The following is a 25,507-nucleotide window of genomic DNA, read 5'->3' on the forward strand; positions in this document are numbered from 1 at the left end:
CAGATGCATGTAGGCTGCAAGCAATCTACTCCACTTAAGTTCTGGACTTATATTAATGTTAAGAGTATGGCTCTGGGGCTGTATTTATGTTTTCAGCTTGTTTCTGGTGCGGTATTTATGCACTGAGCTTGGTTCTGGTGCTGTATTTATCTACTGACTTTGATTCTGAGGCAGTATTTTATGTTATGCACTTGGATTTGGTATTGAATCTATTTACTGAGGTTGGTTTGTGCTGTATTTATGTTAGGAGCTTGGTTCTGGTGCTGCATTTTTATGAGCTTGGTTCTGGTACCGTATTTATTCAATGACTGCTTATCAGTACTATATATTTTTTCTTATGACTGGGGGGGGGGGGATACAAAACAATTTATACAGGGTGCCATATAACCTAAGGCTGACAATGGTCAGCACACGAAGGTGTGTACTCAAATAGTTTTTGTCTCTGAGTCTTAGAGCCACTCAGCAATACAGCAGGTCACCAGTTGGAGCCCACTGCTTCCACGGCCAGGAGACTCCGAGTGTTTCCACAGCTCCCGCTCATCGGCTACGCCAAGCCCCTCTCACATACACCTCTTGAACTTGCTACTGCACTCCACAACAGCGGCTCACCTCACCATTTGTACCACCAAGAGGCGCCTCAATGTGATGTCATCTATACCCTACCATTCATCTGCCAAACTCGCATGCCCCGCCAAGTATAGTGACTGTTTACCTGGTCTACCCCCTTACAGTCTCCCTTCCCCCCCTTATTAATTACGACCCTATTAGCTGCTCATTATATGCAGTGCTGATCATCCATACCTGTCCTAATAAGAGAGGTCAGGTTGCAGATCTGTCATTATGGCCTCTCCCGACCCGCATGCCCCACTTTTTCTCCTTTCTTCATCATGTTTCTTCACACCAGGAAAGCTCGGCTATTTTCGCTCTTAAGGGTGAGAGGACCACAGAGCGGCTTCTGTTCCAGCCCGGCTCGAGGTTTGCATGGCCTCATTGTGTATGTGAAATTCCCTTGTAATACCTGCCATGGATTGTCTGCCCTGTGGTTTTTCTCTCTAGACAGACGCAGGCATTGCTGACGAGAGGATTTCACACTTACTCATAGAGCGGTCATGTAAGAATGGCGAGGAGACGTTGAAGTGTTCAGGAGGAGCAGGACAGTTCGAGACATCTCAGGACTTATTTCCCAAAAAGGGCAATTTCTGCAAGATGAAAGAGCGGTCGGTTATATGGCAGGATTCACCGCCTCCTCGGCCCTTATTTGTAAAGGTTCCTGCATCTGCCCAGTACCTTGATGCAGCATGAGAGGACCTGATCCTGCAGGAGGGTAGATCATTACAGGAGCCGCATTATGAATCCTCATGAATGGACACATGGGAGGGATCGGCCCTATTCTCATATGCCCAAGGAAAGACTAGAAGCAATGGGATGACACTGAAAGGGCAGAGACACAGATGAGATATTAGACAGTGAGGAGGATCAATGAGTGGAACAGGTTGCCACTGGAGGTGGGGAGTTCTCCTTCAATGGAACTCTTCAGAGGGTGGACCGACATCTGTCTGGGATGATTTAGTGATCCTGCACTGAGCAGGGGGTCGGGACCGATGACCCTGGAGGTCCCTTCCAACTCTACCATTCTATGATACTAAATGCGGAAAGTTACTTCGAGACCCTTATTGGCTTCAGTGTTCTGCTATTGTGCTGTTTCCAGCTGCACGCGGCGATTTGCCACAATGTGACGTTGTGACTAAGAGGTGAAATCGTTACATCAGTGACCGCTCACCGGGCAGTTATGACTTGGCCATGGAATTGGCTTTGTTCTCTCATGCATTCGGGGTTTCCATTCTTTTGCTCCGATATAGGGACAGAAAAACAAATCAAAGTTTCCCGCTTTGGGGTTCATATTCGTGCGAGACTTGTGTCTTGCAACGCATAACTCTCGCACAATTTTCTTGTCCGTGTGAAAGTGGCCCTAATGTGGTAAGCTGTAGAACAAGACAGAAGTTCAGCCATATGAGGGCTGATGGCCATAACAAAGTCTTTCATAGGACCGGTAAACATTGCTAAATGCTGTGTCTTGTATTCGGGAACTAGAAAGTCTCTAAAGCGTTACCCGCAATACTTTCTGGGGTCCGGGCTTACTCGGAGTCTAGAGGAGGTCTTTTAGCCGTAGGCCGATACTTAGCAGATAGAGGCTGGAAGTGAACACTAGGCGTACTGGGTTGAAGGCTTCGGATGCAGTCGGTCAATGTCGTTGCCCGTAGGACTCTGTTGGTCTTTCCTCTTCTTCGAGTGCAACCTGCATGCACATTGCTTCACTCCTCAGACCTGAATGCTCCCAACCCGGAAACCCGTCTTGGATTGCACGCCACAGCCGGCCATGCCCAGGTCCTCTTAAAGGTACACGTCTGTTCTAAGACGGAACCAAACACTGCTGGATGGACCCCGTTGACTACTTTGGGGTTTGACCAGATTCTGTTATTCCCTACAGCATTCTCCCGGGCAAAATGGCACAGCATGTTGCACTATTTCGTCCAGGACTTTATGCCGGAGGCTCCAATACAGATGCGAACGTGTCCTAATACATGCTTATTTTCAAGAAATGACGCCACTTGTTCTCAACAACCCAAGAATGACGTGACTGGACATAAATGCACATCAGTATCTGTCAGTCCCATATCTACAACTCTTGCCCAAATAGCACCCAGAATAGAGCGGCCTCTTGTGCGGAGCAGCGCTCCTCCTCATCCCCTCCCTGTATTGTTGTACTCTGCTGTATGGCTGCCAGCCTTGTAGTTCAGGTTTAGGCGGCTCCAGGTTTCCTCCTGTGTTTTGCTGGCTGCAGGGCACGCTTTCCAAGACAGCTGTAAAGTGCTGAGATCACTTCTAGACGTCTTGCAATCGCCGCAGGAGATACTTCTTTCTAGTGTAAGAAAAGCTTTAATGCACAAGGCTGATTAAACGTTTCTTTATACGATGCGGGGACGGAGGAACAATGCTGGTTCTGTATGTTGCCCTTGTGTGGTAGGGCGAGTTCTCCGAGACCTCCACCTACACTGAGAGCTGCCCCTACAGATTAACGTCTACTACTGTGTTAGTCTGAAAGTTCCAGCAAATGTTTTTGAGGCTTACAGTCAGAACGGTTTTTCTCTGTGATTATGATCATCTTTAGTCGTGGCCAAAAGTTTTGAGACTGATACAAATCTTGGTTTTCACAAAGTTTGCTGCTTCAGTGTTTTTAAGTCTTTTAGTGAGAGGTTTCTATGGTTACTGAAGTACAAGTATAAGCACTTCATAACCTTTTAAACTTTTGTTAACACATCAAGTTTAGGCAAAGACACATCAGGGGGTTTCATCAGAGAAAATTAACTTTACCCCAGTCTTCTGCAGTCTAATGCCTATACAGTATTTTCTTTGATGAAGCTCCTTCAGACTGTTTGGGACATCTGGAAGAATGATTGTCCGTAGAAGAGGAGGTGAACGCTACCATGAGTCTAGTGTCATGCCAGCAGTAATGTATCCTGAGACCATTCATGTGTGGGGTTGCTTTTCATCCAAGGGAGCGGGCTCACGCGCAGTCTAAGAACACAGACATGAATAAAGAATGGGATCTAAACCTCCCGCCAAGAGCAACTTCTCCCAGCCATCCAAGAGCAACTTCTCCAAACCCTCCAGGAGCAGCTTCTTCCAACCCTCCAAGAGCAACGTCTCCCAACCCTCCAAGAGCAATGTCTCCCAACCCTCCAAGAACAACGTCTCCCAACCCTCCAAGAGCAACGCCTCCCAAGCCTCCAGGAGCAACGCCTCCCAAGCCTCCAGGAGCAACGCCTCCCAAGCCTCCAGGAGCAACGCCTCCCAAGTCTCCAGGAGCAACGTCTCCCAACCCTCCAGGAGCAACGTCTCCCAACCCTCCAGGAGCAACGTCTCCCAACCCTCCAGGAGCAACGTCTCCCAACCCTCCAAGAACAACGTCTCCCAACCCTCCAGGAGCAACGCCTCCCAAGCCTCCAGGAGCAACGCCTCCCAAGCCTCCAGGAGCAACGCCTCCCAAGCCTCCAGGAGCAACGTCTCCCAACCCTCCAGGAGCAACGTCTCCCAAGCCTCCAGGAGCAACGCCTCCCAAGCCTCCAGGAGCAACGTCTCCCAAGCCTCCAGGAGCAACGCCTCCCAAGCCTCCAGGAGCAACGCCTCCCAAGCCTCCAGGAGCAACGTCTCCCAAGCCTCCAGGAGCAACGTCTCCCAAGCCTCCAGGAGCAACGTCTCCCAAGCCTCCAGGAGCAACGTCTCCCAACCCTCCAGGAGCAACGTCTCCCAAGCCTCCAGGAGCAACGTCTCCCAACCCTCCAGGAGCAACGTCTCCCAACCCTCCAGGAGCAACATCTCCTGGGGCAATGTGGTGACGTACAATGCTTTTTCCAGCATGATGGACCATGTCACAAGGCAAAAGTGATAACCAAGTGGTTCAGTGGACAAAACCTGTATATTTTGAGTCCATGGCCAGGAAACTCCTCCGATCGGGTGGATAAGCAAAAACACAAAAATTATGATAAACTCCAAGCACTGATTGGGAAGATTTGGGCTGCCGTCAGTCAGGATTTGGCTGATATCCAGCCAAGACGAAGTGCCGAAGTCTTGAAAAATAAAGGTCAACACTGTAAATATTGAATCTTCGCCTAAAGTTGATATATTTGTCAAAAAAAGTGTCAAAACATGAAATGCTTGTAATAGTACCTCAGTAACCATAGAAACATTGACTAAAAGATATAAAAACACTGAAGCAGAAAACTGAAAACTTAAATTTGTCAACCTCAAAACTTTTGGCCAAGACTATACAATTTAGAGTGAGTTTCTTAAAATTTGCAATATTCTTGGGGTGCCAGCTATACCAGCACTGACCAATGGCATCAATGGGCAGCTAATGTCTAGCATAGGCCTAAAGTAGCTGTAGAGCTGTGCCCATAAACACACAGCATGTCACATGAGTATAAGAGCAGACATGACGGAAAAGAAAGAATTAGTTGAATGGGGATGAGTTCTGGCTAAACTCCTGGAGTAGCGACACCTCAGTCGGGGGGTAAAAATAGAAGTCATTGTGAAGTTTCCTTGAGAATTCCCCGGGCTCGTCCCATACTGTGCTCCAGGATCTCTCGCTAGGCTGTGAGGTTGACCTTAGAGAGACTCTTGGTTTCCATCATGAGAAGGTGGGAAATGGATTCGGGTGGGCACCTCGTCCTGCATCCTTCCTGTTCCTACAGACAAGGTTCTTTGTTTTGTCCAATGTGTAATGATAGCAGTGACTTCAGCCAGCCACAACATGGAACGGTATTATTAACAGTGAATACCATTATTACCGTCGGGCAAGGTGTTGTGCATCCTTATCGCCATCCTGTGGTTTACCAGTATTGCCATCCCATGATGTAGTGTGCACCATTATCACTTTCCTATGGTTGCACCATTATTAGCATCTCATGGTGTGGGTGTGATGTGTTCACCGTTTTCTTCATCACATGCCGTGGTTGGACCATTATCACCATCCTGTGCGGAACAGTGCACTATTATCGCTTTCTTGCGAGGCACTGTGCACCATTATCGCCATCCCATGGAGTACTGTGCACTATTATTGCCATCGAGTGTGGTGGTGTGCACTATTATCATCATTGCATGAGGTGGTGTGCACCAAAATCGTCATCCTGTGGGGCACTGTGCAATATTATTGCCATCCTGTGGGGCAGTGCGCACACTTATCGACATCCCAAGGCACTATTATCACAATTGCTTAGGGTGGTGTGCACCATTATCACCATCCTGTGCCTCACTGTGCACTATTATCGCCATTGCATGGGGCAGTGTGCACGATTATCGCTATCCTATGCAGCAGTGTGCACCATGATCACCATGCAGTGGGGCAGTGCACACTATTATCGCAATATCGTGGGACAGAGTGCACGATTATAAGCATCTGTTGGGATGGTGTGCACCATTTTCACAATTTTTAATGAGGTAGTGTGCACCATGATCGCCATCTTTCAGCATGGCGTGCTCAATGATCACCATCCCTCAGCTGGCAAAGCAATTCCCACATGTCCCAGTACATTGGATTACTTGTGGATCCAGTTGACATTGGTGAGATCGGCCGGTAGTGGAGATCTGACGGTTAGATGGTGTAGACCTCCTCCACTCCTGTATCGTTATCTCCTCATACGTACTGTGGGCACGGACTAGTGGTGACATGGATTTCCCGTATTAACGGCTGCAGTGTATTGTGGCTGTACTGCTCAGGTCTGAACATGACACTAAATTACAGGCTTTACAAACACAACGTGGCACTGGGAACAGCGTTGGTGTGTCGACAGACTGTGCCGACATATAATGGTTGATTTCTTGCGGTGGAGCCATTCATCCTCCGTCTGGGTGTTATGTCATGGTTGTGTGGATGCGGTCTCGGGAATGATCGCTCTGCGAGCTCCGTCTCGTGAGGCGACTCATAGTCCTTCATCTCTTATGGGGCTCCTCTAGAGTAAACACCATCGGGGGCCACATTGAGTTTGTGGTGATGATGTCATCGCATACATCTCCTCTCTGTAGAGTATATTTATATGGCGCATTTTGGCGTGGAGTTTGTCACGGTTCCGTGGGATGTTTGTCCCATTCTCTGTGACGAAAGCAGAAAACAGAAACCCTGCAGAGAACAGATCCGCCCTGTGATGGGACCAAATGACTCCAGTTGGACCCCATTGACTATAAGGGGGTCGGTCCGGTTTCTGTCATGCCCTACGGATTTTTACCGGATGCAGTAAGCTGTGCTATTTTCTACTGATTTAGGGGCAGATCTGTGCCGAAGGCCCCGAAAGATTTGAATCTAAAGGTGTGTTCACATATAGTGGAAATGGTGCAGAAGTTCCGGAGTGTAAAGTCCTCCCCAATATCCGCACCATTGGTCTGTTTTTTTCTCGCACAATCTTCTGCAGCTTCGCAGCCGACGTCGCCCCTCTGGAACGGTGAAATCTGTCGTAGATCCACAGCAAATCTGCATCAAAATCTACATCGGATTTTGACACTGTTTTTGGTGCGGATCTGCACCAAAATACGCAACGGACCCTTTAGCCTTCTTCCCATCTGCGTTCAGGCTTCCGGTTTTTAATGGATCAGTCTACAATTAAATAGATTCAGAAATAAATGCCAAACCGAAAGAAACGGGAACTGAGATTCTCATTTTTTGATGGATCAGTTAAACGGATCTGTCTAAAACCAGAAACCATGTACATGGGGTAGTCTACTAAGAAGCAGCGCGGTCATCTTCCATCGCCAGAACGGGGCGGATCGGCACAGCATGGCAGTAAAGGAGGACACAAGGTAATATATCCTAAGGATAGGTCAGCAATATCCTACTCCTGGGAAGTCCTTTTTAGGGACCTTTTTTGTGACCCAGTTATCGGGTATGAACATTCGCCCGACTATCACGCCACGTAGAAGTGCCAACGATCAATCTACAGATGGGCAAGCGCTTATTTGTTGGTGGATCGTGGCTTTTTACCAACCATATAGCTGCTCGCTTGTCGGCTGCACACCTCCCCAGAGACAACCAGAGACGTAACATGAAGCTCCTGGGCCCCAATGCAAAACCTGTAACAGGGCCCCCGACTATAATGCTTTATTCATAGTACTGGGCTCCCTATATGGAGAAGAGAGGCCTTATGGGCCCCCTAAGGCTCCTGGGCCCCAATGCAAAACCTGGAACGGGGCCCCCAACTATAATGCTTTACTCATAGTACTGAGCTCCCTATATGGAGAAGAGAGGCCTTATGGGCCCCCTAAGGCTCCTGGGCCCGGGTGCAACCGCATCCCCTGCATCCTCTATAGGTACGCCCCTGGGGACAACGATTGTTGGTCTCCGTGTAGCTAGGACCCCCTTACAGGAGGGTTACGGGGTTAGACGCCCTGCAGCGTACGCATTACCTGCGTTCTTGATAATCCAGGAGTTAATAAGGCCAGGCATTCTTTCGGCATGATTTCCTCATGGCCGCGGCTTGCACCATCTGCTGCGCGGTCCCACACACGTTCTGCATATTTGTGGGATGATTCAGTTAAACTTCCCATGGAAAGACAAACCTCACCTTTACAGATGTAACGCAGAGTTTATGAATGGACAGACGCTCAAGCCTGCGGCCATACGGTACGGCCGATCAATCAGGAGTCGGGGGGCGAAGACTACAAAGTTCAACGGACAAGCAGATCCGCCATCGCAGTGCAACTAAACGTAACCTAGGAGAAACGCTCTGCAGAATGTGCCGGACTGGGCCGCAGCGCTCCCTGCCTCTGCATGACCCCGGTTGGAAATATCAGTCCGATCAATGTCATCATTGTGAGAAGAGGGAACACAGTCTATCTGGGGGAAAAGTTTGGAAAAAATGACATCCCCCCCCTCCTATTCATGTCCAGTGATGTAATGCCAAAGACACGCGCTGATAGATAAAACCGACAGAACCCTCCGTCCTCCATCCCTGCAGATGATTGCGTCTGCGCCATGAAGTCAATCCCAAAAAATTGCCGTGAAGTGAATCCGGACCAAATGACTCGGACGCAAAATTGTCTTCCATCTTCACCATGCGGTCATGTCGGGCTCCGTTCACACCTGCGTTCGCGGTTTCTGGTCCTTTATTCCGTCATAGGGAGAGAAGAGCAGAAACGTATCTGTTAGGCCGCTTCACGCCGATGAGAATTTCGCCCGAGATTTGTGCGTTGCGAGACAAATATGAACCCCATGCTTTTGAACGGGGTCGTACGCATAAGGGATATTTTCCTGCATCGCAATGCAATGCGGGAATGAAATCGCGGCCTATCCTATTTTTGGGCATGCCCTCGCATCGCCCATTTCTTTCAATGGGGCCGGCGGCAGCATCGCACCACGTGCTAGGTGCATGTGACTGGGATGTGAGGTGAGGTTTCCCATTGAAAGCAACTCTGCGATGTTGCTGTCAGCCGCGGCGGAGGATCGCTACTTCCCTAAAGTCATGCAAGGCGGTGCTGGGTGCAATACTGAGCTGAGGTTCACCGCCCGACATCTTTGTGGGTTCCATTATGGCAGCAGGAAAACAGAATTCACCGACCGAACAGATCCATCTTACCATGGAACAGAATGGCGCCAAAGGGCACCATTGACTTTAATGGGGTCCGTTTGGTTTCCGTCTCTACCCCATTATAATGTTTCTTTTTTTAGTCATTTTTTGATCGGTTCCTTCTGGACGGTTGACTTTCTTACCTGCATTATAGGTAAACGTCCTTTACGCTAAGAATTGATAATATATGTCGATCAGCGTATATTTACTATTGCTCACACCTGGCGGATAATTGCCTATATAGAGACTAATGATCGTTCATCCGTTTGTTCGCTGCTATCATTGATTGGCTGCTTATCTCCCTCTTCACACGTGCCGCCAGCGGGTGAGCAGCTTTATGCTTGCTTCAAAACCACGATCAGCTGACAAACAAGCACCTGCTCATCCGTTGACTGATTGTTGGCCCTTTGACATAACTTGACAGTTGGGTGAGTGTTCATGCCTGATCATTGGGTCATGTAAAAGGCCCTTAAAGGGGTGCTCCAGGAGTAGGATATTTATTACCTATTCTCAGGATATATTACGTGTTGCCTTCCTTTATTGCCATACAGCTGCCAATCCACCAGTTCTGCGGGACCCGGGTCTGGTGACCCAAGTTGGCCGCGCTGCTTCTTAGACTACCCAACGCACACTCTGCATCATTAGTCTATTACACCTTGCTTTCATTGACCAACGCTACTCACATGAGCCGCCCTGGCCAATCAGACAGCAGTAGCTGATTACTGATGCATCCGGTAGAACCAGCGATGATTTTTATCCTGGTTGAATGTGATCTCTACGCAGCCATGTTGGCCGGTGTCGGCCTTGTTCCAAGACTAGATTGGCCCCCAGCGTCCGCCGCTTCTGTCATCCTGTCTCGTGGCTGATTGACGAATCTGAACCTAAACAAAGTGTGATGTCAACGTGCAGTGGCGGCCATTACTCCATATTAGGCGTCCTGCGGGGCTATTTGCAGCGTCTGTATTTTTGGATGCCCTCAGTTCGGTTACATTTATTTTAACTGAGCGCAGTATCTGATTCTATGCTGTAGGGTGCGGCAGCCCGTTAACTCCTCGCTGCTTGGCAGGGTTTGCAGCCAGAGGCGAGGAGGAGTTGTGCTCAGTAAATTGCGTTTATGGGGCGGTGATAACCGTGTAACACGAAGCCTTGTGCTGATCACTACAGAGTTGTCTTGTTCAGTCTTCCAAAGTTTCCCAAAGTCATTAACTCTTGCTAGCTGATGTGGATTCTGTGCTGCGGGTGGAGAACATTCAGCGCACGTCACGGCCTGATCGTAAATCACCGTCATATTAATAAGAGTCAGAATCAGCGGCCGGCTTATAATGTATGGGGCTCAAAGTAAACTGTTATTGACTCTCCAATACGTATCAAGATTGAACCGTAACAAAGCCAAATGGAAATGCGATGGATTTCAATTGATCCTTCTTGCCATTGTATAACTTAAAAGTAGTTTAGTCAATGTAGAGACTAGATGTGGAGACTTCTTTAGATGCCGTGGTAGGGCTTCCTTGACGTGTCATGGAAAGTCTATGTGTCTAGATGAGGTGTGGGGCTTTTTTGAGGTGTCATGTAGAATCTATGTCTTTGGATAAGGTATGGGGACATCTAGTTGTCATGAAGGACCTATATCTCTGGGTCAGTTGTGAGGACTTCTGTAGGTTACCAGGTTGCAACGGATGATCTAGGTCTCAGGGTTGGGTGTGGGGTTTCTGAAGTTATCATGGAGGATTTAGGCACTAGGGTGAGGTGTAAGGACTTCTCTAGGTGTCACAGAGGATAGACTCTTAGACTGGTAGAGTTGGAAGGGACCTCCAGGGTCATCGGGTCCGACCCCCTGCTCAGTGCAGGATCACTAAATCATCCCAGACAGATATTTGTCCAGCCTTTGTTTGAACATTTCCATTGAAGGAAAACTCACCAACTCCTGTGGTAACCTTTTCGACTCATTGATCACCCTCACTGTCAGAAAGATCTATGTCTCTGGGTGAAATGTGGGCTTCATTGATGTGTCATGGATGGCCTATATCTCTGGGTGAGGTGTGGGGCTTTCGTGAGCTGTTGTGGTGGATCTACATCTCTGTTTGAGGTGTGACTTCTCTAGGTGTCATGGTGTCCTCTTCATCTCTCGGTGAAGTATGGGATCTTGTCTAGCTGTCATGAAGGATCTGCAGCTCTGGTTGAGTTGTGAGGACTTCTTGAGGTGTCATGGAGGATCTGGGTGCGGTGTGAGAACTTTTCTAGGTGTCATGGAGGATCTGTGTCTCTGGATGAAATGTGGAGCTTCCTTGAGTCATGGAGGATGTTCATTTCTGGGGCTTTCTTGAGGTGTCCTGGTGGATCTACATCTCTGTGTGAGGTGGGACAGCTTCTCTAGGTGTCAAGAAGGATCTACTGTACATGTCTGGGTGAGGTGTATGGGGTCCTCTCTAGGTATCACAGAGGATATACTGTACGTCTGTGGGTGAAGTGTAGGGTCCTCTTTAAGTATCATGGAGGTTCTATATCTCTGGGTTAGGTGTGGGGACTTCTCAAGATGTCATGGAGGATTTGTATCTCTGGGTGAAGTGTAGAACCTTCTTGACATGTCTTTGAGAATCTATATCTCTGGGTGAGGTGTGTCTGGATGAGGGGGGGAGATTTCTTATGGGGTTTTCTGAAGATTGACAGCTGTTCTTACATTGCTCTCTCGCTATACTTGGGTCTCTAGGTGTATGGGTAGACTAAGTCTGTGGGTTAGTGATATGAGGAGCGCTCCGTTCTAGATAACATCTCATTGTGGGGGCGTCTCTGGTCTCCTTGTACTGGGCAGGGATCTGTGTTTGTTATATTGCTGCAGCTGACAGCTGTTTCCTGGACCCCAGATACATTCCCATGGACATAAAGGAGGAGGCCGCAGCTGTGCTGGGGTCTTTTCTGGCATTAGTGTAATTGTGCAATAAGTCGGATCACGTGTCCCATCCCCGTTTAATAACTAGTAGATGATCGTGATGTTCTGCTGTTGGCTATAGATCCTCCAGCTCATGAGTCCATCTATGAAGCAGGTTGACTCTGTGCCGCCATGGGTTAATAGCGCAGTGTGGGGGTCACATTGCATAAAAGCCTCTGACAGGGGGTCTGCACTTTATCTGCTCTCTGGAGGATGTACTGGCTCCACTCCTGATGTCTTCATGTTCTGGAGTCATAGAGCAGATATTACTTATCACACATGGAGCTGCTGCCATAATGACGCTCATACAGGTTCCTGGCCAGTTTGGAATCAATCCATCCATGGTGGCATTCGATGCAGACAAATTGAGCACAGGTGCCCCCTGCAATGGCACAAAGCCCTTCCATCCCACCCACACCTTCTAGTAGTGCCCAAACAATACCAATGTGTGCTCAGTAGCGCTAATTTATTGCATGGGCGGTTGATGGGGCAAACATTCGTGGGTTGCACTCATATGATTGGCCACGGGACTGTTTTATATCCGGATCATTTTAGGAGGAAAGGCTCCGTAGAAATGGCAACCTAGGAAATGAATGGGGGCATTCTGATGGAAGACTTCAATGACTTATCCACTGCTCGGGCTTCCTTCGACACTGAGAATGGGGGTGCACAGTCCCCGGCTAAGAATCACTGTACATGGTCCACCGTTCCTGGCCATATACCGATTTTTTTGCTCACAACGATTGTGCGAGATCGAAAGATTGCAGCAGGTCCTGTTTTTGAGGGAATCTGTTCAGAATCGCCCATTGTTTCCTAAGCGAGGCAGAGAGTGATTTTCACGTGCGTGGAGAACGCAAGTACAACAATGCGATGCACTTTTATCAGAAAACGCATTGCAGGTTTACAAGTGCGATACTGACCCCAGTTTCCCGGACTGATATGGCACTAGCCCGTGTAAATACATCCTTACACCGGTGGACGTACACCGGAGTGGTTGGCGTGTAACGCTACATTTGCCTGACCAGCCGATCGCGCGGGTCCTGTTCTTATGCAACCCACCAACCCCGGCGTGCTCCATCCGTGGAGCGACGAGTCCCCCTACGTGGGGGAGGGGTGCGCTCATTTGGACTTCGCTCCTCTGCACGGCTTGCATTGATGCTCAGTATCTCATGAATAGAAATCCCCGTTCTCAGCAGTCTTGGCTGCCGACCCCAGCACTCGCCTTTGTGTGCCGAGCAAAACTGAACCATGCAGACGTATAGTCAATGGCGGACTCTGATGAATGGCTCCTAGTCACAGGAGAGGCGTGCAGGATACTACGGAGTTAATTATGTCACTGGCCCTTTAAATGATTATCGGTTCTTTCATATAATTGGGCTGTGAAGGTGTCGGCGGTCACACGGAGGCATCTGATCTTGGTTCCCAGTAAATCCTATTTCTGGTCTCTGCCAGTTTCAGGCCGGCCGTTCGCTTTTGAACAAGATGGCTAATCCTGGTTTATCTGAAGGTGATTACGCCTGGCAGACCGGCTAAGGCCTCCGCTTTCTAAGAACGAGGCCTCAGAAGCGATACGTTGTATTCCTTTTGTCCTATGGTCAACTTCTTCCCGGTGTGAAATGACTGATAACAGAGAACACTGCGCAGACTGCGGTTTGTAGTGTGTATCGGTGCAGGTCTGACTTACGGTGCGGCGGGTGGGATGACACCTGCACTTCTCATCTCGCGGAGGGGATTCCAAGGACACAATGTCCTGTTTGTAAACGGCGCGGTTACTTGCTGTATACAGAGAGGAGAATGGCCGCCCTGGCTCCGTGCCAACCTGCTGATTGTTTTCTACATGCAGATCAGATCCTTCTTACTACAAACCAAATAACATCCAAAACCCAGGGGATGCCAGCTGGACGGACGAGAACTGGCGCTGCTCCGGCCAACTCCTCTGGAACACGTTTAACCTGTTCACTGCTGTAAGACGGCAGAAGACTGGAGACCGGTGTGACGGTTCACCGCATAAATGTCCACCGTGTGTTTGTCGCAGTAGAGCTTATATTTGTACTATAGATGCCCAGAGACTTGGGAGAAGAGCAACAATGCCACCTCAATGTGCCCTGAGAAGAGGTCTGCCATCGCAAGAAGCCTCTCCATCAGAAGTGGCTTACCATCAGAAGACGTCTTCACATCCCTTCTCATCAGAAAGAAAACTCTCCAACACAAGTGGCCCCCAATCACTCCCCATTAGGGAGGTCTCTCCGTCTCTCACCAGAAATGGTCTCCAATTGCTTCCAATCAGATTTGGTCTTCTGATTGCTAGGAAAACTTGGACTTTCAGTTACTCTCAACCGGAAGTGAACTGTCTATCGTTCCTCATCAGGAAGGGTCTCGCCATCCTTCAGAACAGGCCTTCCCATCAGAAATGATCTTTCAATGCTCACCATTAGAAGAGGTCTCCCATCTCTGTTCATCAGAAGAGATCTCCCATCACTCCCTATTAGGAGAAGTCTGCCCACCCCTCATCAGAAGTGGCTTCCCATTGCTCCTCATAAGAAGTGACCTCCATTTGCTATCCATCAGAAGTGGTCTGACATAGTTCCAAATTAGGACAGGTCTCTCCATGTCCAAATAGAAATGGTTACCTATCGCTCCCCATCAGAAATTGACTGCTGTTATTCTCCATCAGAAGTGGTCTCCCCATAAGAAGCCCCCTCCCCCCCCATCAGGATGGAGCTCTACATCTCTCTTCAGAAGTGATCCCCCATCACTCCCTATAAGTAGTGGAATCCCCATTGCTCCCAATCAGGAGCGGTCGCCCCATTGTTCCCCATCATGAGGGTCTCCCGATTTCTCATCAGAAGTGGTCTTCCATTGCTCCCCATCAGAAGTAGTCTGCCCATAAGAACTGATCTCCCCATTGCTGCTTGTCAGGAGGAGTCTCCCCATTGCACCCCATCAGGTGAGGTCTCCCCATTGTTTTCCACCAGTAGGGGTCTCCCCATCACTCCTCATCAAGAGGGGTGTCCCTACCGTTACCCATAAGGAGAGGCCTCCGCATTACTCCCCATCAGGAGGGGATTTCACATCACTTCATGTCAAGTCGTCTCCACTTTGCTCCCCATCGGGAGGGGTCTCCCTACCGTTATCCATCGGGAGGGGTCTCCCTACCGTTACCCATCGGCAGAGGTCTCTCTACCGTTACCCATCGGCAGGGGTCTCCCTACCGTTACCCATCAGCAGGGGTCCCCCTACCGTTACCCATCGGCAGGGGTCTTCCTACCGTTACCCATCGGCAGGGGTCTGCCTAACATTGCCTATCAGGAGGGTTCTTCTCAATGCTTTTGTACTTAAACACAACTTGCATAACGATAAAACCAAGTCATCAAGGCTAATTGCCTTTGCAGGAGTGTGAGTTTTGCTTGCTGTAAGGATATTAGATTGTAAGCTCCTAGTGGTATGGATGATGGGAGTTATACATTGTGTCTGAGATAAGGTGATTAGATTGTGGGATCCTGGGGCCATAGATGATGGGAGTTATACATTGTGTGTTTAGAACAGAGGCAAATATTCCCACGGTATGGGTACTGGGCCATTCTTGGTCGGATTTAAAGTCTCTAGACGCAATGTCTAGAAGAACAGACGTTGTCTTGCAGTCCCAGGTTCCAAGATCAAAGTGATCATCCAGTGACAATCAGCTGTTTTTCTATTTCTCACGGTCCTTGTTACATAAAGCCTGTGTGTCGCAGGTGTAGCGCCGGCCGCATGCTCCAGTATCTTGTATAGTGGCATTTAGGAACTGCACGGAACGCCAACCCTCGTTTCCCTGTGGCTCTTCCAGGGCTCCATCTTTCATTCAGCTCAGCCCAAGCTGATTAAACACCTTTTATGTTGGAGTTAAATCCCTTTGTTCCTGGCTTGATCGCCCTGTGATCATAAGCCCCGGCGTATTTGCACAGGAAAGTGCTGTTACAACACATTCCACTCTTTATGCGGTCTGATGAGCCGAGGAGGGGGATAGTCAGGACAGGGAGGTGGGGTCCACCAGTCGCATGGGACCTTGCTTTTGGGTAAAATGACGAGCCTAGAAACAAGAGCATTGGGCAGCTTACTCAATGGTGGCAAGCTTTACATCGTCTTGTTTGGTAACTTTTTAATGTCCATAACTATAGGCTGACTTTCACATTTGGTAAATGGAAAAAGGGTTAAAATGACCTCATGCAGCCCATCTGCCCACCCATGTCATGCTTCTGCGAGGAGCATATTTTAGAGAATGGGCTGTAGGCGGATTTTAATGAAATAATACAGCATTTCTGAGAGGGCTACATATGCGGCCTTCTCTTAGATCCAGTGTTCTCAGTGCACTGAGGTCTGGAGAAAAATTAAGGGTCAGTTTGTAGCCGACGGTCATATGTCAACTCCTTAACCCATCTGATATGCAAAAATGCTTGTTGTACCTTCTACTGTGCGCCATAGACTGCACTCATCAATGTATGAATAGTGTACTGTGGACTACGCTCATTGACCAGCAGAGCCCCATAGACTGCAGTCCTCCATCTATGACCAATGTTGTGTAGATAGCACTCATCGTCCCATGACCATAGACTGCACTCATCGACCTATGGACAATGTTGCTTATTGACCTATGACCAGTGCCCTGTAGACTGCCCTCATCCACATATAACCAGTATCTTGTAGACAGCACTCATCCATATGTCACCACTGTCACGTAGAAAGCATTCGTCGTCCTATGGCCAGTGTCGCATAGACTGCACTCAACCACATATGACAATGCCACAAAGACTAATCTCATCCACATATAACAAGTGCCCCCATAGACTGCGCTCATCTATCTATGACCAATGCCTCGTAAATTGCACTCATCGTCCTGCTACCAATGTCTTGTAAACTGTGCTCATTGACCTATGATTGGTGCCCCATAGACTGCCCTTGTCGATATATAACCAGTGTCCTGTAGACTGAACTCATCCACCTCTGAGCAATGCCCCATAGACTGCACTCCTCCATCTATGACCAATGTTGTGTAGATAGCACTCATTGTCCCATGACCAGTGTCTCATTGTCCCCTAGACTAAGCTCATCCACCTATGACAAGCCCCCTGTACACTGCAGTGGTCTATCTATGACCAGTGCCCCTTAGACTATGCTCATCCATATATGACCAGGGTCCCGTAGACTGCCCTCATCGACCTATGACCAGTGCCCTGTAGACTGCAGTCATTATGTTGGTACTGTAGCGTTGTGTGATGATTGTCGCTTATCTTTTGCTTGCTGTCTTACAGGTCACTCACTGTTCCAGAGTTTTGGATGAGGTGTATTTTCCCGAGAGTGAGGTCGAGACACGACCAGGACCACAGCGCTGGGGATATGGCGACCTGGGTGATGATGAAGACTTTATGGCAGATGAAGCATCTGGAGGTAAGGAGATATGAATCCATGTATGCTGCGGTTAGTTGCCCGACTGTATAGCTATGCCATCACCCAACTGCCCCAGTGTACAACCATGCCATCACCTAACTGGCATTTTCTACAGTGATGCCATGACCCAGCTGCTCCGATCTACGGCTATGCCGTCACCCAACTGCCCCAGTGTACAACCATGCCATCACCTAACTGGCATTTTCTACAGTGATGCCATGACCCAGCTGCTCGGATCTACAGCTATACCATCACCCAACTGCCCCAGTCTGCAGCCATGCACTCGCCTGTTTGTCCCCGTCTACATCCATGCCATCTCTTGACTGCCCCCTGTAGCTCCATGTGCCATAGGTCTAATAAGTATAACATTGAAGAGTTTTCATTAATTCATTTTTGATGACCGGTTGGTGCAGGTCGGTGGATACGGCTGTGGTGACATCACAGGACATCCTGGACATTTCCTTTATTTGTACTGTGACATTATTCCATATCCCAATATACCAGGGACACTCCGCCGGCCCAAGGGACTATGGAAATAACAACTGTAGAAATGCAGGAAAGAAGTCTGTGACTAATCCTGCATAGTCCTTCTGTGGATTATGTATGGAAAGTTTTCCCAGGGTTACCATGACTGATCAGCAGCTTACAGGAGTGGGATGAAGTTTCATGCTACAAAAAGAATATATATACACCAGGAATAGTACATGGGATCTGGAGGCATGTACAGGGGGAATAGTACATGGGATCTGGAGGCATGTACAGGGGGAATACTACATGGGATCTGAAGGCATGTACAGGGGGAATACTACATGGCATCTGGAGGCATGTACAGGGGGAATACTACATGGGATCTGGAGGCATGTACAGGGGGAATAGTACATGGGATCTGGAGGCATGTACAGGGGGAATAGTACATGGGATCTGGAGGCATGTACAGGGGGAATAGTACATGGGATCTGGAGGCATGTACAGGGGGAATAGAACATGGGATCTGGAGGCATGTACAGGGGGAATAGTACATGGGATCTGGAGGCATGTACAGGGGGAATAGTACATGGGATCTGGAGGCATGTACAGGGGGAATAGTACATGGGATCTGGAGGCATGTACAGGGGGAATAGTACATGGGATCTGGAGGCATGTACAGGGGGAAAAGTACATGGGATCTGGAGGCATGTACAGGGGGAAAAGTACATGGGATCTGGAGGCATGTACAGGGGGAATAGTACATGGGATCTGGAGGCATGTACAGGGGGAATAGTACATGGGATCTGGAGGCATGTACAGGAGGAATAGTACAAGGGATCTGGAGGCATGTACAGGGGAAATAGTACATGGGACCTGGAGGCATGTACAGGGGGAATAGTACAAGGGATCTCGAGGGATGTACAGGGGGAATACTACATGGCATATGGAGGGATTTACAAGGGGAATACTACATGGGATCTGGAGGGATTTACAGGGGGAATACTACATGCTATCTGGACGTATGCACAGAGGGAAAATACATGGGATCTGGAGGTATGTACAGGGGGAATAGTACATGGGATCTGGAGGCATGTACAGGAGGAATACTACATGGCATATGGAGGGATTTACAGGGTAAATACTACATGGGATCTGGAGGCATGTACAGGGGGAATACTACATGGGATCTGGAGGTATGCACAGAGGGAAAATACATGGGATCTGGAGGCATGTACAGGGTGAATAGTACATGGGATCTGGAGGCATGTACATGCGGAATACTACATGGGATCTGGAGGAATGTACAGGGGGAATACTACATAGGATCTGGAGGCATGTACATGCAGAATAGTACATGGGATCTGGAGGCATGTACAGGAGGAATAATGCATGGAATCTGGAGGCATGTACTACAGGAAAAATGTATGGGATCTGGAGTTATATGCAAGGAAAAAAATGCATGTGATCTAGAAGCTTGGACAAAAGGGAATAATACATGGGATCTAATTTGGAGTAATACAGTGGATCTGGTAGAGTTTGCAGTGAGGTGATAAATGGGATCTGGCAGATTGTACAGAAGAATATTTTATTAGACCTGGTAGAGTGTACAGGGTGGTGATGGTAGGTTGGGCAAAGTAGAGACACATCGGATCTGGGAGAGTGAGGTGATGCATGTGATCTGGTAGGTTGTGCAGAGTGTAGACATTGGATCTGGTAAAGTGAGGTGATGCATAGGACCCAGTTAAAGTGCGGCGATAGATGGGATCTGCTAGAGTGTGGCGATAGATGGGATCTGCTAGAGTGCGGCGATAGATGGGATCTGCTAGAGTGTGGTGATAGATGGGATCTGGTACAGTGAGGTGATAGAAGGGATCTGGTACAGTGAGGTGATAGATGGGATCTGCTAGAGTGCGGCGATAGATGGGATCTGCTAGAGTGCGGCGATAGATGGGATCTGCTAGAGTGTGATGATAGATGGGATCTGGTACAGTGAGGTGATAGAAGGGATCTGGTACAGTGAGGTGATAGATGGGATCTGCTAGAGTGCGGCGATAGATGGGATCTGATAGAGTGCGGCGATAGATGGGATCTGATACAGTAAGATGATAGAAGGGATCTGGTACAGTGAAGTGATAGATGGGATCTGGTAGAGTGCGGCGATAGGTGGGATCTGATACAGTAAGATGATAGAAGGGATCTGGTAGAGTGCGGCGATAGATGGGATCTGGTAGAGTGTGGCGATAGATGGGATCTGGTAGAGTGTGGCGATAGATGGGATCTGGTAGAGTGTGGCGATAGATGGGATCTGGTAGAGTGCGGCGATAGATGAGATCTGGTAGAGTGCGGCGATAGATGGGATCTGGTAGGTGACTCCTAAGCTTGCAGCAGGAGATTTCTGTGTCCTCAGGTTGCACTGTGCGGGCACTGTGCCAGCTGTCAGCATTTACAGGAGATTTTCCTGGAGGTTTGTGCCAGTTGTTATCTGCGGCGGCGGAGCAGCTGAACGCAGGCTGTCGTTGGCTCTTGTACCTGTTGTGTGAGTTGCAGCCACTTCTGTACTTTCACCCTAGGAATGTGGAGAGATTAAGGAATGTCAGACATCTCAGGGAAGCTGGTGGAGAAACCTCACCTGACGTCTTTTATGGGAAACACTTGTTAAGCATTAACCCTTCAAGTTATCGGCTGTAAGATATTCTCAGTGCCACTAAATATCTGCTTTCTGCAGAGTAAAGATGAATAAGGGGTCAAAAGACATGGGGGAGGGAGTCGATGTACAAGCGGATTGTCTTCTGATCCTCCGCAGGAAGCCACCTTTGTATTTGCTGCATCCTCGGCCTCTTCTTAGATTACTCCCCCATGGTGAACCATCATGTTTTCAGCATTGTGTGGTCACTGACCAGACTCCTTCAGGGCTGTAGTACCACTTCTGACCAGCAGGAGACTTGTGGGTTATCTGTCACCACTTTTTTGATATATGCCATTTGAGGCTATCTTTCATGTTTTGGAGAAATAAAAATAGTGTCTTTTTATGCATGTGTATTGGTGAAATAGTCCTCTAGGGTCCAGTTAGCACCCTGACGAGCCCAGGTGAGGCGCTGTGCCCGGTGTTGGGATGATAGCAGAGGCGCTCTGGTGGTCTTCTGCTCTCATATCCCATGGAAGCCTAAGAACACTGCTCTGACCTGCGGGGTGTACGTGGGGGGACAATGGTCAATTCTAGCCAGGCGCCGCCGGAAGCAATCATTAATCCCCCGTTGTCGGCCACTGTGGGTGGTAATGTCGTCTATGATGTATTCCTGGTACACATGTAACACTGTGGATCAAGGAAAGTTAAATTCCTGCACAACTTCGGAAATGTGGTCGCCAACCTCAGTCTACGTTCTGCAATGGCCGCTGTGGCAACAATCACGTACAGTTAATCTTTTTTTATGGATATTATACCAAAAAAGGTTTTAGAAATGACATGATTTTTCCATGGCAAGTGCTGCTGTACAGTGATGGGACAATTAATGCCAAACTGTGATTCTTAGTTCTATTCCCCACATATATAATACAGCAAAAGAGCTAGAATCAGGCTGCAGACAATCTAGGTATCAGCATCACCTCCTGCTGTGCCCGTTGTGCCCCCACCGGCCTGCCACCTTCCCAGAAGTGAGAACCCTCTCTGCTAGTGGTACTTGGGTGCAGGAGCTTCAACAGGTGACTGTGATGTCATGGAAGGTCCTGCACCCTCCTGGTTACATTGTAGCTGAATGATGTACAGGCTGAAGAGGGCACAGGGGAGCTGCGGTCAGAGAAGGTGATTCCAGCCCCATCAATCCCTATCCATGACGGCCGGCTCTCTGCAGCTACCGGTGTACGAGTGCTAACATGGTGCTCTCATTATAATAGAGGAATGAGGCGCCCTGTGCAGCCTCACACCCCGAAGGCCAGCAATGATCAGAGATTACATACAGTATTATACTAAGAAACAATAGGGGTGAAGGTCCTGCTCACAAGAGCTTACAATCTATGAGGAAATAGGGGGGCACAAGAGGTAGCAGGGATTGTTCTATAAGGTGGTCCAGCCATCTTTTATATACATAGGGTAGTATACATAAAGGTGTATGAGCCATTCATCAGCCACTATCTGTATATGTACAGGTATGCGGTGTATTAGAGTTTATTGGGGTGTGGGGGATATAGTGATCAGGTTCTGAGGGAGAATGTAGAAGGGGTGAATGGAGAAGGGTTAGATGTTTATTTAGGGCTCGCTTTAAACTATTGGTGAGTAACCTGATTGCCCAGGGTAGAGCAGTCCAGAAAATTGGTGCAGCTCAGGAGAAGTCTTGGAGATGGGAGTTAGGGATTTGGATTATGGATGATGTTAGACTTAGATCATTAGCAGAAAGGAGAGCACGAGTATAGTGGAGGCATCGATGCAGGGAGGAGATATAGAGCGGTGCAGCACTGAGGAGAGCTCTATGGATGAGATGAGGAGTATGAATTGTGTTCTACAGTGGATGAGCAACCAGTGTAGTGACTGGCACAAGGTGGAGGCATCTGTACAGTGACTGGCACAGGGTGGAAGCATTGATGCAGTGACTGTAGGAGGATGGAGGCATAGATGCAATGACTGGCACAGAGTGGAGGCATTGATGCAGTGACTGTAGGAGGTAGGGCAGACTCCAAAGACATTTTTGAGGTGCGGGTGACGGGAGCGAGCAAGACATTGATTACAGGAAGCGAAGGAAATATTGAAGACACATCTGACCCCAAGACGGCGGCCGCAGAGTTATGGTAGCACCACGATGGCAATATCAGGATGAGTGTAGACAGTGCTCACTAATTGTGACCTCCCCGGGGGTGACCTGCACCATCGCACATATTAGGAAACCTTACAATTCTGGACAGCCGACTAACAGTTCTCTATCTCCTTACAGACGACCACGGCAGCAGTGAAGTTGGCAGTGGAGTAACGGAAGGAATCACAACTGCATCGACCTCAACGATCAGCTCGTTCTATACAGGTAAGGATGAGGGATGGACATCAGCGATGAGTCTGACGCGTGCGCCGAGCCCGGACCCCTCTAGTACGTAGTCAGCTGCAGACCCTCAGCTCTGCCGGCTACAATCAGCACCCCACACCCCTACCATTCACTGTTCCAGTGCACGGGTGTTGTGTTACACGCTTGGTGCCCGGGTTGGCACAGGCTATACCAGGCTGGCTGCTGTCCTAGTATGAAGTGCTAAATAAACAGGAAGGACAGGCACATTTTATTATCACCTGGCCATGATATTAATAGATGGACACATGTCCCGGACCCGGGCCGCCGTCCAGCAGCGCAGGGAATGTTCCCGGCCTCACATGCTACTGGCTGCAACTGGGGCCAAGAAGCAAGGAGCCCCAAGAAAGTAAACGTGATGCCCTATGTGACCCCATGTAACTGTGACAGCCACCCACGGTGAAGAACTGCAGCGCCTCGGAATAGTCGCAGCTCCCCCCATGTGTTGGCGCAATGACAGGATGATGTCTCTGGAATGATGAGGGATAATGGACACCAGATGGAAACGCGTCCATCTCCCTGCATCCCATAGAAGTGAATGTAGCGGCGGTCGGACGTGTGCGTTATCTCTCCAGTCACATGGCAGACTTGAAGCGCACTGATGTTGGGGTCACTAGGGGTTCCAGGGGTCGGACCCCCATAGATCTGGCATTATTACCTACCCCTCAGGTAAAGGATAGAAGTCATCGGTGGGAAAACCCTTTCGGAGGTTTGTAAGGCTATGTTCACATTTTTGTTTTTGGCCTCGGTTTAACATATAGACTGCGAAACATTCCCAACACATGTATTAATGGGGGGCTGTAGTGGTTGCTGCTACCCGTAGACTATAATGGCATCCGTGTAACGCATACACCATGATAACCTCATGATGCGTACATATAGCTGATGCCTGGGACGGGGGGCGCCGTCACTCATAGATTCTTGTGTTAAAAAGCGTATACGCCGTTTACCGTACTCTGCAGGGCGTCTTGCCTGTCTGGTTTCTTTCCTTTTGCCGAATGTGTCCGGGGACTGTTTATATGACCTGTTCTCTTGCTTTTTTCTTTCCTGCCGCTTCCATCCCTTGTAACCCCCTCATCCGCCTCTCTGCCACACCTCAGGGTCTGCGGTCACCCCGTTAGCGCCGCAGCTGGCAGGTATGAGTGTCTCTGAACTGGACCAAGAACCGTTCCTGAGTAAGTTGTGCTGGAGGTGTGTGACCCAGCCCCATTCCCTCTGCACGCGCTGACACCGCTAATTGTGTGCTGTGAGACCCCCAAGGGGGGCGGCTAATGGGGGACGCTCATATAATGTAGGTGTTGCACTGGTATCTGGACTAAGATGCATGTTACACACTTTTTGCACACAGCACTATATTGGGTCTCATTTATGAAAACTGACCAAAGGGAAAAACTGGCCTTATAGCAACCAATCACAGCACTGCTTTCATTTTGCCAGAGCTGCTTTAGAAATGAAAGCAGAGATCTGATTGGTCATGTGGGCAATGAAGACAGTTTCTCTTTTGGACGGGCTTGGTGGATGAGGCCCTGTGTGTTTCCTCAGCCTTGGCTTGTCATCACGCTGGGGCCACGTTACACCCGTCTGCATGCGTGTGGCGATCAGGATCTGAGTGATTAGTAGCCTGGGCAAACAGGTAATAAATGCCTCAACCTAGCTGGATTACATGAGGGGCGTCCAGTCCAAACACACTTAAAACCAGTAGCACTCAAAAGTTTGTGCACCCCCGATCTGCTGTTCCGACTCGTTAGACCAGCCAATCCCTTCAGTGTTTTATACCAAGACGGGAGGATTGAAGAGACCCGATCACTAGATAACAAGCCTGATATGGTCCGTCTTACATGAAATATGGACATTCTAGTGTTACATTATAACCAAAACCTTCCTATATCTGCCACATGATAATCCATAGATATAACGCAGTCCCAGGACCCCAAGAACAAGTGGTTACCACAACCGGCCCTCCTGTCTGACCTTGTATAAATAAAATGAGACCCTCAAACCTGGCATGCAGTTGCATCTCAGGTAGATCTGTAAATGATGAGAGTTGTGGTGATTAGATGAATGGTCTTGTTACCCGAGGACCTAAAAGTGGTTCCCCCCATGGCCTATAAAAGGATCTCGGAGGCTCCTTGTGTTTAGTGACCTCTTCTTCTGCTTGTGTGGATTTTGTTGACCACTAGACGCCTCTACGATGCAGAGTCTGAGAGGGGCGCATTATTGGGATGGGAGAAGCTGGATGGTTGTATCGATGAATTGTCCCCCGCAGGCCATTCTGACCAGACTGTTAGGGGGTATTAGGACCAGTGGATGGGGCACACAAGGTGACCGGGCTCAGGATGCCCCCTACAGACTACCAGTAGAGAGGAGTGTCTGACCAGACTGTTAGGAGGTGTTGGGACCAGTGGATGTGTGAGGGCACACAAGGTGACCGGGCTCAGGATGCCCCCTACAGACCACCAGTAGAGAGGAGCGTCTGACCAGACTATTAGGGGGTGTTGGGACAGTGGATGGGGGCACACAAGGTGACCGGG

The 25,507-nt window shown here is 49.0% G+C and overlaps 1 protein-coding gene across 12 annotated transcripts in view; it reads left to right on the forward strand.

Moving 5' to 3' along the window:
• HSPG2 (heparan sulfate proteoglycan 2) overlaps nt 1–25,507 on the forward strand; it is a 162,142-nt gene that overhangs the window by 37,960 nt on the left and 98,675 nt on the right. For 11 of the 12 annotated variants that reach the window (XM_066606258.1, XM_066606250.1, XM_066606251.1 and 8 more), the window contains exons 2-4: nt 17,328–17,463; nt 22,854–22,940; nt 24,077–24,151. In XM_066606258.1, the coding sequence (XP_066462355.1) occupies nt 17,328–17,463; nt 22,854–22,940; nt 24,077–24,151 (298 nt within the window). The remainder of the gene's footprint in view (nt 1–17,327; nt 17,464–22,853; nt 22,941–24,076; nt 24,152–25,507) is intronic. The other variant, XM_066606254.1, reaches the window with a different exon arrangement.

Source organism: Eleutherodactylus coqui, chromosome 6 (assembly GCF_035609145.1).
Source record: "Eleutherodactylus coqui strain aEleCoq1 chromosome 6, aEleCoq1.hap1, whole genome shotgun sequence".
Classification (NCBI taxonomy): Eukaryota; Metazoa; Chordata; class Amphibia; order Anura; family Eleutherodactylidae; genus Eleutherodactylus; species Eleutherodactylus coqui.